The 13,834-nt window shown below is 45.2% G+C and overlaps 1 protein-coding gene across 1 annotated transcript in view; it reads left to right on the top strand.

The window, feature by feature from the left end:
* Positions 1 to 11,789, top strand: part of Shld1 (shieldin complex subunit 1) — a 60,434-nt gene extending 48,645 nt beyond the window's left edge. The window contains exon 3 of the mRNA XM_051183323.1: positions 11,292 to 11,789. Within this exon, the coding sequence (XP_051039280.1) occupies positions 11,292 to 11,737 (446 nt within the window). The 3' untranslated portion in view covers positions 11,738 to 11,789. The remainder of the gene's footprint in view (positions 1 to 11,291) is intronic.
* Positions 11,790 to 13,834: the final 2,045 nt, after the last annotated feature.

Here is a 13,834-nt window from a genome sequence, read left to right as displayed (position 1 = left end):
GAGAGGACTCAGGTTAAATTCCCAGCACCAAGGCATGGTTCACAACCATCTCTATAACTTCCATTTCAGGGACTCTGATGCCATCTTCTGACCTCCATGGGCACCAGGCACACCTACAGAGGGAGAGAGAGAGAGACGGAGAGGGAGAGAGAGAGGGAGGGAGGGGGAGAGGGAGAGAGAGAGGTCCAAACACTCATACACTCATGCACATAAAAATTAATCTTTAATTTTTTAAAAATAGATAACCTGTCACAGTGTCCAGAGGCTTGCCTCCCTGGCCCTGTCAAGTTGACAGTATTACCATCACATCAGCAAGATGAAGGCTGTTGCCTCTGATCAATCCATTTTTTCCTATTTACTTATTCATTCAGTGTGTGTGTGTGTGTGCGTGTGCCTGTCTGTCTGTCTGTCTGTCTGTCTGTCTGTCTGTCTGTCTGTCTCTCTCTCTCTCCATCTGTCCATCTGCTCTCTGAGGCCAGAAGAAGGCATTAAGTCTTCTGGAGCTGGAGCACAAACTGCTGTGATCTGCTTAACATGGGTACAGGGAACCAAACTCAGTTCCTTTGCAAAAGCTACAGGCACTTTTATCCACTGAGCCTCTCTCCAGGCCACTCTCTTCCTAAGGAGTGTGTCTTACTTCCTGGCTGACTCTAATTAAGCTATGCCCCATATGAATTCTTGGGAGCACAAAAACAGAGATTTCTGCTGAGCTTGAAACACAGGAAACCTCCTCATAACCAGCTCAGTCTCACCCACTCTGGTGCTGGTCCTCCTGGGGTCTTGTGGGTGTAGTAGCTTGGGGACCACTGGGGGGCTCTACCAGCTTGGGCTTCTATGTGTGACTCTCCCACACACTAAGGCATCTGCTGTTTCCACCCACACTAGGATCACGATTGCTTTGTAGTGGGTGCTCTTGAGACCTGTCAGTAGCCGTAGTCCTCCTGCTGGGAGTTGGGTAATGTTCCTGTGACTCATCCCTTCATAGCATGGGCCAGCAGCTACAAGGATACCTTCCCCCTTACCATAGCATCTATCTGCCTAGGAGACATACACGGGCATGTGTAACTTACCTTTTGAAATCTTAGATGTTAAATGACAAACCCCCTGATTTCCAGTTGTAACAACTCTGCTGTGGGTTCTGTTCTTGTTACTATGGCAATAATCACAAAGTATCTTTTATTCCTCAAGCACTTGATATGTACTAGGCTTTATGTTAATAGCTCACTCAGTGCTTACAGCAGTCCTGTTGTCTAGGTTATAGGCTGTTACTGTATAGGTGGAAACATGAGATTCAGAGATGTTGGATAACTTGCCCAAGGTCAAATGGCTCGTCTTCTAAATTTACAGGCATCTCTTCTGTCAGGACAGAGACCTTCTGGTTCCAGATCTTTGACCAAAAACCTTTAAAAGGCCATACTTGAAATCTCCCTTGCAAGGCAGCAGTTTAGAAATCTGCCCAGATTGTTGCCTGGGGTGGCTCAGAATTGACTTTGGGATTCTTTTGGTAGGATTGCTTTTGAAATTAGCTTATAATTAGCTGTGTGATGGTGGCACATGCCTTTAAACTCAGCACTCAGGAGGCAAAGGCAAGTGGATCTCAGTGAGTTCCAGGCCAGCCTGTCTACAGAGTGAATTCCAGGACATCCAAGACTGTTACACAGAGAAACCCTGACTCAAAAAGCCAAAACAAAAAAATAAGTTAACTTATGAAACATAAAGGGTTCCATTTCTTTTTGTAGCTAAACCTTGCTTTTGCCCTTAGTCATGCTGCCTTCCTGATTACCCACAGTGTTTACCAGGCTTCAACACTGATGCCTCATGACACTTTGTAAAAGGGTGATGCCATCCTCTGGGTTTGAGTTTTGAAAATAGTGGGAATACCCAGAATATCCCTGGCATTTCTAAGCAGGGTCAGGGGTCAGTGTTTTTTTTTTTTTTTTTTTTTTTTTTTTTTTTTTTTGTTTTTTTTAGAGCATTGGTCCCTGGGTGCTGACTTTGAGGGGGATACCAAGCTCTGTACATTCATTGTAGCATATTTGTTTACAGTTAAATCTGTGCCTATAGATTTGAAGCAAGAAGGAAAGACAAGGAAATTGTAGGGACATGGGAAAGACAAGTAGCCCTTCACCCCAGTCTGGCCAAACCTCACTAACTGAGAAGCAAGGGTTCCAGCACAATTACCATGTGCCATGAAGGCTGCTCACATGGAGATGTTATGCCTTTCGTAGATGAGTATTTTATGTTCAGTTATGACCCAGGCTTAGAACCTGAGTGTATATGACGATGGGGAAGGCCTGTTCCTTTCCCCAGACATCACCTGAGAATCTCAAAGGAGACTGTGAACTTTGCCTCAGAGATGTCCGACCTTGCTGCACCTGGGCAGTGTGTCAACTGTAATCTTTTGTCAAGTGTCCTTCAGCAATCATCCTGTGACCCTATTTAAGTTTCTTGGTAAACTTTTAAAGACAAGTAACTGTAAACTCCACAGATTCTAAATATGACAATTGTAAAACTAGTTTTTAAACAAAGGTAATCTGAGACTCTCCCTTAAGGAGCCCATCCCACACTTGACTGTGTCTTACTATCTACTAACTCTTCTCTGAGAAGCCACACCCCTTTCTTTTGGGTGTGTCTTGCCTCTCTCTTGATCCTGTGCTAAAGCCTATACAAAAGTCCCTTTATTAAGCCCAACTCTTCTGTCTTCCACAGCCATCTGTATTCATGTACACATACCTGCATAAACACCCACACACCCACTACACACATGAATAAAAACAAAATAAATATTTTTGAAATGCATATATCTGTTTTATAATTAAGATTAAGGTCCAAGCATCATCTTAATTAGCAGTTCACATTTAACCTTATTCTGCTGAAGAAAAGTCATAATCAGAATAGCAGTGTTGGAGCTGGGGCATAGGTATTGGTAGAGTGCTAGCCTAGCATTTAAAAAGCCTTGGATAAACTTGGCATGGTGATACATGCTGAGGCAGCATGAGAACGTGTCTCACAAAACAAAACAAAACAAAACCAATCTAAGATCCTAATCACTTGCTTTCCCTTCTGCTCACAAGTGGTCCTTACTGCCCAAGCCAGAGTGTGAGCTGGCCACTGGAATTAAAGTTTGAAGTTGGGTTTTTAATTTTTGTGTATGGTTGTTCTGCTTGCATGTACGTTTGTGAATCAGGTTTCTGCAGTGACGGCAGAAGCTAGAAGAGGGTATCAAATCCTCTAGAACTGAGTTACAGATGGATGTGTGTGCTCTGGGAGTTGAACTAGGGCCCTTTAGAAGAGCAGCCAGTGCTCTTAACTGCTGAGCCATTATTATTTAAGACAGGGTTTCCATTCAGTGTGCCAACACATTCAGCTAAGGTTGCATTTTTCAGGGATTGCTTGCTGGGCTAACTATATTTGAAAACAAAAAACAAAACCCATTTCTCACAGGAACAAACGTGTGTGTGTGTGTGTGTGTGTGTGTGTGTGTGTGTGTGTGTGTGTGTGGCTGAGTATGTCTACATGCATGTACATATGTACATGCATGTGGAGTTCAGAGAATAGCTTTTGGGAGCAGCTTATCTCCTTCCCCCAAGGGATCCAGGGATCAAAATCAGGTCATCATCAGGTTTATACAACAAGCACTTCTGACCACTGAGCCATCTCTCCAGCCCCAGAATATTTTAGTTTCTTAGAATTAATACATAATTTTCCCTGATAATTTGCAATTCAGGACACTGACATGAGGCTTTATCTGCGCACTTACATCTTTTCCCAGCTTTCACTGTCTTCCTCGGTGGTGGCCTGCCTGTCACAAGACTCTGTCCTTTGAGCATTGCATCTGTCATTAAGATGAAGGGTGGCAGCATTTGCCATTTCCCTCTGGATGATTCATCCAGCTTTGGCTTTCAGATATAAACAAGCACCCACAGAGACTGCCTAGCTTCAAAAGCACCTGACCCAGACACAGCCATCTTCCTTGTGAAATGTTAATTTGGATTAAATATCTTGATATCCACACACCCTATTGGTGATTTTGTTTTTGAAAAGAACTGTTATAAATCCACTGTGGGTGGTAGGGTTGCTAGGCATGAAGGAGGCTCAGGCTTATTCAGGTTTTATGATCTATTAATATGGTAGAATATAAGTTCCTTAAAGTTTCAGTGCAGGTGTTGATACATGGGGGGGGGGGAGAAGAAAGAACCAGAAAGAGGACTCAAGATGCTGATACAGTGATTGGGGGCCACCCCTTCCAGCAGTTTCCATAAGAACAACAAGGGAGCAGAAGAGCTATCTTCAATGAAAGAAGGGGGACTGGGATTCAGTGAGACAGATCCAAACACAATAAGCTTCAGCAGGGAACCAGCTGTGGGCACCATACATGCACTGTCTTAGTCAGGGTTTCTATTGCTTCGATGAAATGCCACGACCAAAAAGCAAGTTGGGGAGGTTTGTTCAGCTTACACTTCCACACTGCTGTTCATCCCTGAAGGAAGTCAGGACAGCAGCTCAAACAGGACAGGATCCTGGAGGCAGTGGCTGATGCAGAGGCCATGGAGGGGAGCTGCTTACTGGCTTGCTTCCCAAGGCCTACTCAGCCTACTTAATTATAAAACCCAGGACCAGCAGCCCAGGGATGGCACCACCCACAACGGGCTGGGTCCTCCCCCATTGATCACTAATTGAGAAAACACCTTACAGCTGGATCTCATGGAGTCATTTCCTCAACTGAGACTCCTTCCTATCTGCTGACTCTAGCTTGAGCCACGTTGACACACAAATCCAGAAGTATGCATATATACACACATATGTCTTAATAAACCTTATGTGTGCAGCTAACAAAATCATATTCCTACTCTGTATTTTGACAGCCTATTAACAGTCCTTGCCTAGAAACTATAGGCATGTATAGGAACAGAATGAGTTTTTTACTTCTGAAATAGTTTTAAAGGTATGGAGTTCTGCTAACATCTTAAAGCCCCTTCCTCTTATCTTGGGAAGATAAATGTGTGGTGTCTTGAATGAGGATGTCCCCCCGTACATTTAAATGCTTGGTTCTCAGTTGGTAGAACTGTTTGGGAAGGATTAGGAGGCGTGGTCTTGTAGGAGTTAGTATGTAAATGGCAGTGTGGGGGGAGGACTTTGAGGTTTGAGAAGCCCATACCAGACCCAGTGTCTTTCTCTCTGCCTGCTGCCTATAGATCAGGATATAAAGCTCTCAGCTACTGCTCCAGCACCATGCCTGTCTGCTTCCTGCCGTGGTATTCATAGACTGACCCTCTAAAACTGTAAGCAAGCTCCCAATGAAGTGCTTTAAGAATTGCCTTGGTCAAGGTGTCTCTTCAAAGCAATAGAATAGTAAATAAGACAAAATGCTTGCAAGAAACTGCCTTAAATGATTACCATGTCTGTCTGGTCAAACCACAGATCCTGTCCCCTGCAATATTTGTTCCTGCAATCATGTCTAAGTGGTGATGGAAATTTTCACCTCAGATGGTCCCATAAGCAGGGGTTTCAACATTGTTATCCAACAACCTACAAAAGCTATAAGCAGCTCTGGATTGGGGCTGGACTTTTTACAAAGTATTAGTTTGGGCCCAACCCTCCACGGATCAAGCTGAGTCTTATTCTGGGTGCCTGCTTGTTCCTTTCTGGTCAGTTTTCCTGGAACAGTTGACACTTTTGCTTCCATTTTGGCTCTTGTAACCCTTTTAAATAATATGCTGTGGGAAAAGGTGGTTGGCTGAATCATTGTTCCCCAGTATTCTCTGCGTCTCCCTAGAGGATAATTTCCTACACATGTCCAGGGCTGTGTTCTGGGACAGTTAATCTTGACACCTAGAAGAATTTTAGGGAGGAAAGCACCTACATCGGGTACTTTTTGGTTGCTATGATAGAATGCCATGACCAAAAGCAACTTCTAGACCAGAGCATTTACTTTGGTGTATGTTTCCGGAGGGTTGCGTCCACCATGTTGGAAGCATGGGTAGCAGGATCAGGGAGCTGAGAGAATGGATAGAAGTATGGGGAGTCTGGAACTCAAGCCTGTTGTGAAAAACAAAGAATAATCTCTGTTGCACAAAGGAACATCAAAGGGAAAGTATCTGGGCAAGATATTCAAAACCCAAACCTAGCAAAACACCAGGGAAGCATGCAGGTCCTTGTGCTCACAGATAGGCTCTAGGGGAACCAGGAATGTTAAAAACATGGGACTGTCTCTCTAAAGGGAAAGATATACAACCTGTTTTCCATGCAGAAGTATGGGGATGTGTTTAATTGCCTGGTGACCCTTGTGCTATCTGTGTGGCCAAACCACACTGGACCCTCCCCAGACCCTTGACTGGAGCCTGCCTTCTCAATTTACAGGACCTGTCTTTATGGGAGATGCCACTTGCACTTTACAAAGAGTTTCAGTGTAGTCATGTCTTAAGCTTTGTTGTGCACATGGGACGAGTCAGTTATCACCAGAAAACCTTTTTTTCCAAATTGTGCAGTGCTTAAATATGTCTAAAATAAATTACTCGAGGTCAGACTCTTGCAGTTTGAGACAACACCAGCTACTGAGTCATGATGAACAGAGGTCAGAATCTTGAAGTTTGAGCCAACACCACCTGAGTCATGTTGACCAGAGCTACTGTCTTGCCTCCCACAGATCGCTCCATGCTGGCCATGGTGGTCACAGAGACTTCCCACCTCCTCCCCCATCCCACACACATACAAAATAGGCAGTGACTGCCTCCTCCCATTGGCAGGAGTTTGATATCACAATCTGTTGTGATTGTTATAGATACACAGGGGGAGAGGAAGGTTTGGGTACAATAAATTTGTTCTTGCCAGGCTAACTGCCTTTGATTTAAAACTGATAATTCTTACACCATCTCAGAAGGCTCCACCCCCTAAAAGTTCCATAATCTCCAAGAACAGTGCTACCAACTGGGGATCAGGTGTTTAAATATATGAGCATTTCTTTTTCAAACCACAATAGTAAAGTGCACCTCTTTAACGAAAGACACCTCTGAGTGTGACTGTGAGGACATTCCAGAGAAAATTAGACCATGAGTGTTGTTAAATCCATTGAGAAATGTAAATGTTGAATCATCTATTGGCTGGAGGTAGAACTGTGGAAGGTGAAACTTGCTATAGTAGGTAGATGTTTGTAGCTGCCTTTAAGTAATGAACAAATGGACCGACTCACATGCAGAGGGACCACACATGCAGGGCTCTTAAGGATGAGCTCAGTGGATGTGGCCAGGGCCTCCAAAGAAGCCAGGTAGTGCTGCAGACAGGGGTGAGCACCCATCAGACCTTCCCTCAGGGTTTGTAGGGCTTGGCTGCAGAAAGCACCAAGTTTCATTCATTCAGTGATCCTGGTCACGCCTCCAGGAAATGGCTAGTAAGAGGAACAAAGAAAAGAGAAAGGTCCAAGGCTCAGAACAGAGAGGTGTAGCACAATAGGGCAGGGCCCCTCATTTTCAGGCAGTAGCTTCTAATATACTTCAAATGATGTTGTTATCCATGGAGAGAGTGTGTTCAGTCCCTTCTTGCACACACACACACACACACACACACACACACCCCTAATTAAATATAATTTTTAAAATAAGAAAAGTTCCACTTTATTTAAATAGTACAGAGTCATTTGTTTGTGCTAAGACTAACAACGATAGTAAAAATCACTAGCTCACTGTCTGAGAAAGGAAAATTTGCCATGTGACTGAGTACCAACAGAAAGGGCGATTCATAATTAAGGTACCATGGGTGCTCAAGGCAAATCAACATGCTGTTGTGCAGTGGGTCCATTCATCCCACAATCCATTCTTGGATCTAATACACCTGTTCTGGAAGGAGCAGGCTACTGGGGATGTCACTGGCATCTTTGTCATACGGGACTGTCCGATACACTGTAGGGTGTTTATATCCTTAACCCCACTTGGAATCAGAGTTAGATGTAATATGGCTAAATATTATATTTAAATAATATAGATGTAGCCATTTCATATAAGTAACATTTTGTAATTGCATCCCAGACTCTTTGCAGAGCAGACATCACTGCTCCGATTGAGAGCCCTATAAATCTGTACTATATACACAAGTGGACTGAGGTGGCGCTTGAACATAAGGGTAAAGGTGGATGAGTGGAGCTATGAAGATCCACTGTTGTCCCACAAGCAGGGCATCAGGAGAGCAGGAGTAACAGCTTCACTTGCTGCCAAGGAGTCAGTGGCATCCCGAAGGCCATAGCAGCCATAGCAGCTGCATGATGAGAGAGAAGGGTATGTGGTTGCAGCAAAGCACGTTTGAAAGAGAATTGGAGACTGAAAGGCCTGGAGGCAATATTCACAGAACCGACAAGCAGAATATACTCAGGCCATATGTCTTCGTTGTAGTCTGCTTCACATTTGCATAAAAATCACAGGTGTAACGAGTATGCCCCCCCATCAGTCCCATAGCTACACCACCCCTATTACTTCCTCTTTCCTCCTTGTCTCCTAGTCCCACCTATCTTGCTTTCCTATTGGCCAACAGTGCTTTATTAATTAACCAGTATGAGAAACATATTAGTAGTAGTAGGAGTCAACATGTAGAGACTGGAGAGAGCAGAACCACCAGCCCCCTCTCTCTGGTAAGATGAGACCACGTGGAAGTACTTAGATTAATAGAAATGGGTTAATACTTAAGACAGAGCTTGCTGATAAGAAACAAGTAACTGGCCAACAGAATTATATCAAATGCAGAGTCTCAGTGTGTTAATTGGGGCTGGTGTGGCGGTGGGACCAGTGGCAGGAAAAACTACCCATTACAATAGGGTGTGAGCCAGTTTTTAGGCTCTTTTGTAGACACCTCATAGTACCAGGCTGGAGAAGACCCAGGTTCAGTTCCCAGCACCCACATGCATCTGTAACTCCAGATCCAGGGTTTTCAATGCCTGCTGACCTCATCAGCCACCAAACACACACAAGTAAGCATACGGTACATGCAAACAAAACACCCATACGTGTAACTAATAGTAAAATAAAATGCACATGAAAACATGAACCCTGTGTGTCTGGGTATATTGGGCAGCTGTTGAAAGGACATGCCATATTCTTGGAGCTCTGGGTGTGAAACCTCAGGAGGGAAGTTTCAGGAATTTCTTAGCTTCCCCAATGCTTTCTGGGACTCTCCTTTCTCTGCCATCCTTCCCACCAACCCTTCTCTGCATCTTCTGCTTTCCCATTGAGCAGCAGGATTATCTGTAGGGGAAAACATCAAGAGACCCCGCATTCTGCCATTGTGGCTCCCACCTCTCCCTTCTCTGGTTTTTAATAGCAAAACCATCTATAGGACATTTACTTGCTAATATCTGGGCTTTTATTTATTTATTTATTTTTGTTTAAAGTAGGAAGTATTAGCAGTTTCTTCTCAAGGTTTGCTTTAGAACTTTTTTGTCACAGTCTCAAACTCACCATCAGCAAATACAATACACAGAACTTTTGCAATGTATTATTTATGTTGGGAAATTCTTATTTGTTTTATTTTTGTTGTTATTGTTATGGTTTTGATTTTTCTAAGATGGGGTTTCTCATATTCCAGCCTGGCCTCAAACCAACTGTGAAGCTGAGGATGACCTTGAACTTCTTACCTTTTTTGCCTCCACCTCTAAATGTTGGGGTTACATAGGTGTACCATCAGACTAGGGTGATGGAAGACAGAATCCAGGGCTTTGTACATGCTAGGCAAGTGCTCTATCAACTAAGCTACATCCCTAGCCCTGATGAATTATTTGAGAGTAAACTCTAACATGATGTCCATCACTCCTAATTATCCTACACACTGAGACATTCTCCTACATGATAAAATCAAGCTGTCATTATCAGGAAGTTGGCAGCCATACTCTAATACCATCTAAACCCACATCCCTCATTCACAAAGCTCAGTTGTCCTTTATGTCACAAAGATCCAGTTCTAAGTCTCCTGTGCTGTTAGTTGGCTCATCTCCAGTAGATAGCAGTCTTTTGTTGGTTCACATAAACTCAGCACTTACAAAGAATACAAGGTGCAAGGTTGTCCCCCTGTGTTCCTCTGACATCTGGACTAGAAAGGCTAGCAGCTGCCTCCCTCCTTTTCTATCCTCCTGCCCAGGGATAAGGTTGCTGGGAGGAACTCAGGGAGGGCCAAAGCTCTGGCCCTAGCAGAGGGAAGGGACATTTCCTTAGCTTTGTACTTTTGTCTCCCTTCCTCCCTCCCTTCTTGCTGTGATTAAGGAGCACATGATACAGAGAGTTGTTTGTGCGTGATTTTTCCTTGAATTCACTAATAGGAAAGAAAACTTGTAACCAAGCCTGACAACCTGGGTTCAATCCCTGGGTCCCACATGGTAGAAGGAGAAAAACCAACTTCTGTAGGTTGTTCTCTGACTCCCAACAGCTACTACATAAGCATTTATAAAAGAACAAATGAATGGTGACATATACTTTTAAATAAATGCATAGATAACATCTAGTATTGGGATTGATAGCTGGTAATGTCAAAGTACTGTGTCTTGCCCTATTCAGGCTGATAGGAAATGCCATAATTAGGTGGATTAAACAGTAATACTGGGTTTTCCAGAGGACTCAGGTTCCGTTTTCAGCACCCACATGGCAGCTCATAACCATCTGTAACTCCATGTCTTAGTTAGGGTTTCTATTGCTATGAAGGGACACCATGGCTTATAAAGGGAAACATTTAGCTGGGACTGGCTTACAAGTTCAGAGATTTAGTTCATTCTCATCATGGTGGGAAACATGGCTGCACACAGGCAGGCATGGTGCCAGAGAGGTATCTGAGAGTTTCATTCAAACCACCACACTCTAGTCCGTCCTAGGGATCTGACACCCTCCTCTGGCCTCTTTAGTCACTGAATACTGGTGGTGCACAGGCAAAACTCCCATACACATAAAAGAAAAATAAGGAACTCCTGGTCCACGTTTGGCGTAACCTGAGGACGATGGGAAATGCTATCATCAGTATCTTGAGAGTAGTAGAGTGTCGAGCTGAAGAGAGGCTTTTGTGCTGTTGGTATGCTTTCTGGTCTTAAAAAGTCACCATTATTGTGTGTGTGCATGATGTTGGGAGGGCATGCCACCATGCACATGTGGAGGTCAGAGAACCACTTACAGGAACCAGGTGTCTCCTTCCATCTTGACTTTGGTTCTGGAGATCCACCTCAGGTCAGTTGTGTAGCAAAACACCTTTACCCACTGATCCTCCTCACTAGCCCACTTTCTGATGGTTTTGACTGCCTGTTTGAGTACTGATTATGTTTTGTCTTGCAGATAGCAGTTCTCTAAACACTGAGCAAAAGGAAGGCTCCTGGGACTCTGAGAACTTCTGGCTTGAGCCTTCTGGGAAAGGCCAGCTGGAGACCAGTGAAGACGAGGATGGCCTTCGGAACTCACTGGACAGATTCTATGAAGCATTTGCCGATCCACTGCCAGGCTCCGGGGATCCGCTCTCTGCCCCTGTGTGTCAGTGCCTGTCTCAGATGATCTCTGAACTTGAGGGCCAAGAGAGCCAAAAGTACGCTCTCCGCAGTTTCCAGATGGCGCGGGTCATCTTCAACCGGGATGGCTGCTCTATTTTAAAGCAGCATTCCAGGGGAACCCGCTTCTACCCTCTGGAGCAAGGAGGCAACTCTGTAGAGGACCAAGAGCCCACCCCAGGGCTGTCAAGAGAGATCATTCGTTTCCTCTTGGAGCAGCCAGTAATGAAAGACTTGTAGCTGGTGCTGGTGCGAAAGTCAGCAATGCTGGAGGGGAAGTGCGCCAGCTTGGCCCTCAGAGTCCATTGGGGGGGGGGGAGGTCCTCTGGACAGCCGGGTTGAGGCTGGCACCAGAAACCTGGTTATGGAGCCAGTAAGCCTATAGGTGTGCCACCCCACCACTTACCTTGGCCAAGGCTGCTACTGACTCAACTAAGGTTAAGCCCCTGCCCAGTTCCTTGCCTTAGTCCAGAGTGTTCCAGAGCACTCTCCAGGGATCCAGGCCAGGACTGGGACTTTGGCAGGAAATCACTTCCTTGCTTGGTTCATCCCTCCTCCCACTCACCTCCTGGTGTCTCTGGGGTCTTTTCTTAATAAACCTTTATATCTGTATCCTTGACTCAGTGTACTCCTGGGAGAACAAGCCTCAGAGAGCAGCCTTCTGGAGATGAGTGTTTTGAGGAAACACATTTCTGTGCTGAATCAAGCGTAACATTTATCCAGAGCCATAAATGGGGACCAATTGATTGGCCTGAAGCAATGCAAAAACTTAAAAACAATTCCAGATACCGCATCACATCTTAATCATACCCTTTGCTCCTCTCCAAAGCCAGAACTCCCTGTGTTATGTCAGCAGTGGGGAAGGGACACTTGGACCATCTGCAAAGCTGATGGCCACACGTGAAAGGGCCTCTTCAGCTCCTCTGGGCTGCATCGTAGAAGGCAAGGGGGCAGCGCTGGACCACCCACTCAGGTCCGACTTGTAAGGGTGGCACTGTGTGGCTTTGACCATTTGTGCTTAAGGGCAATAAGGAACGCTTTGCCCAGGCAGCTTTTCCTTCTCCTGTAAGTTTTGCTGTCTGTCCACTGCCAGCACCCTCTGTCACTCTCTGAAAGGTTGCCCCTCATTCCTGCCCTGGTGGTGCCTCCAGCACCGAGCTCCAGTGCAAATGCTTGCCCAGAGCAGGGCTCTGCTGTCACCTGCCCAGAGGCCAGGCGCACACCCTGACAGGGAGCTCTTTAAATAGCTACTTCCGGCTTGCACTGGCAGATGCTCCACTCTGCAGGTTGCGTCCTGAGCCCCAGTTTGAGAATTACGTCAGCTGGCACCAGGAACTCTGAGACAGTAATTGGAAGCCTCATAGAGTTCTTCAAGCGAATTACATCAGTAGAAAGGCTTATTTCCCTCATTTGGAGGAATAGCCAAAGCTGGCAACTCTGTGCACTGAGAATTTTGAAAAACTTGAGGTGAAGTTTAATTGGCATAAGACTCCAAAGCTTTTCAGAAAGTGGATTATGCCGATGGGGCAGCCGACAAGCGCACACTAAAAGTCGGTACATTGCAGAGTCTCCTGGGGACTCTTGAATGGAAAGAGGCCTAAAAAGAAGTGGTGTGAACAGGCTTCCAGGTCAGGGAGGGTCCGAGGTGCAACACTCCCACATGGGAAAGTGGAGGCACACCTGGAGGAGGTCCCACACAGTAGGAAATCAAGTGAATAGGACCTTGAGAGGTGCTCACAAATGGGGCTCTAGCTTTCGCTCTCACGAGCAGTCATCTACTGCTCTCTCCCGTTCAACTCTCCATCCAATAATCATGAAATGGATGCAGTTTCAAACCCACACCTGCAGGTTAGATGTGAAGGTTGCTGGTTTTATTGTTTTAACTTGAAGCACTGAAGCATATCAGTAGACACCCTTGAAGAACGGTGAAAATTATCCAGACACAGGGAGATTCACAATTTGTCTCCATGGCTATCAACAGGGGTTGGGGGAGTACGGGGAGTGGGGGACACGGACACTGGGTTATTCAGAGGGGGGATGGACAGACATTGGGTTATTCTATGCTTATTTTTTTAAAGGGCAGCAAACAAGCTATTTGAATCTTCCTGTTGGGAAGTAGTGGCTTCTATTTTGAAGGAAGATTTTAATATCAAAGAATGTCAAGCTTCACTGAGGTCAGTACTGAAGGCGTTCAGCAAGAGGAAACCTCTGACAGTGCATAGTGAGGAAGAGTAAAAGCCAGGGTTGCCCTGGGTAGCATAGGGTACGGTGTGTGTCCACTTAAGTCTGAGTAAGTGTTTGTGACAGGCCAGTACAAGATATTTGATTCCCTGTGCT

Source organism: Phodopus roborovskii, unplaced genomic scaffold (assembly GCF_943737965.1).
Source record: "Phodopus roborovskii unplaced genomic scaffold, PHOROB, whole genome shotgun sequence".
NCBI classification, from domain to species: domain Eukaryota; kingdom Metazoa; phylum Chordata; class Mammalia; order Rodentia; family Cricetidae; genus Phodopus; species Phodopus roborovskii.
The sequence above is the reverse complement of the archived record's forward strand: the minus strand, read 5'-3'. Positions and strand labels throughout refer to the sequence as shown.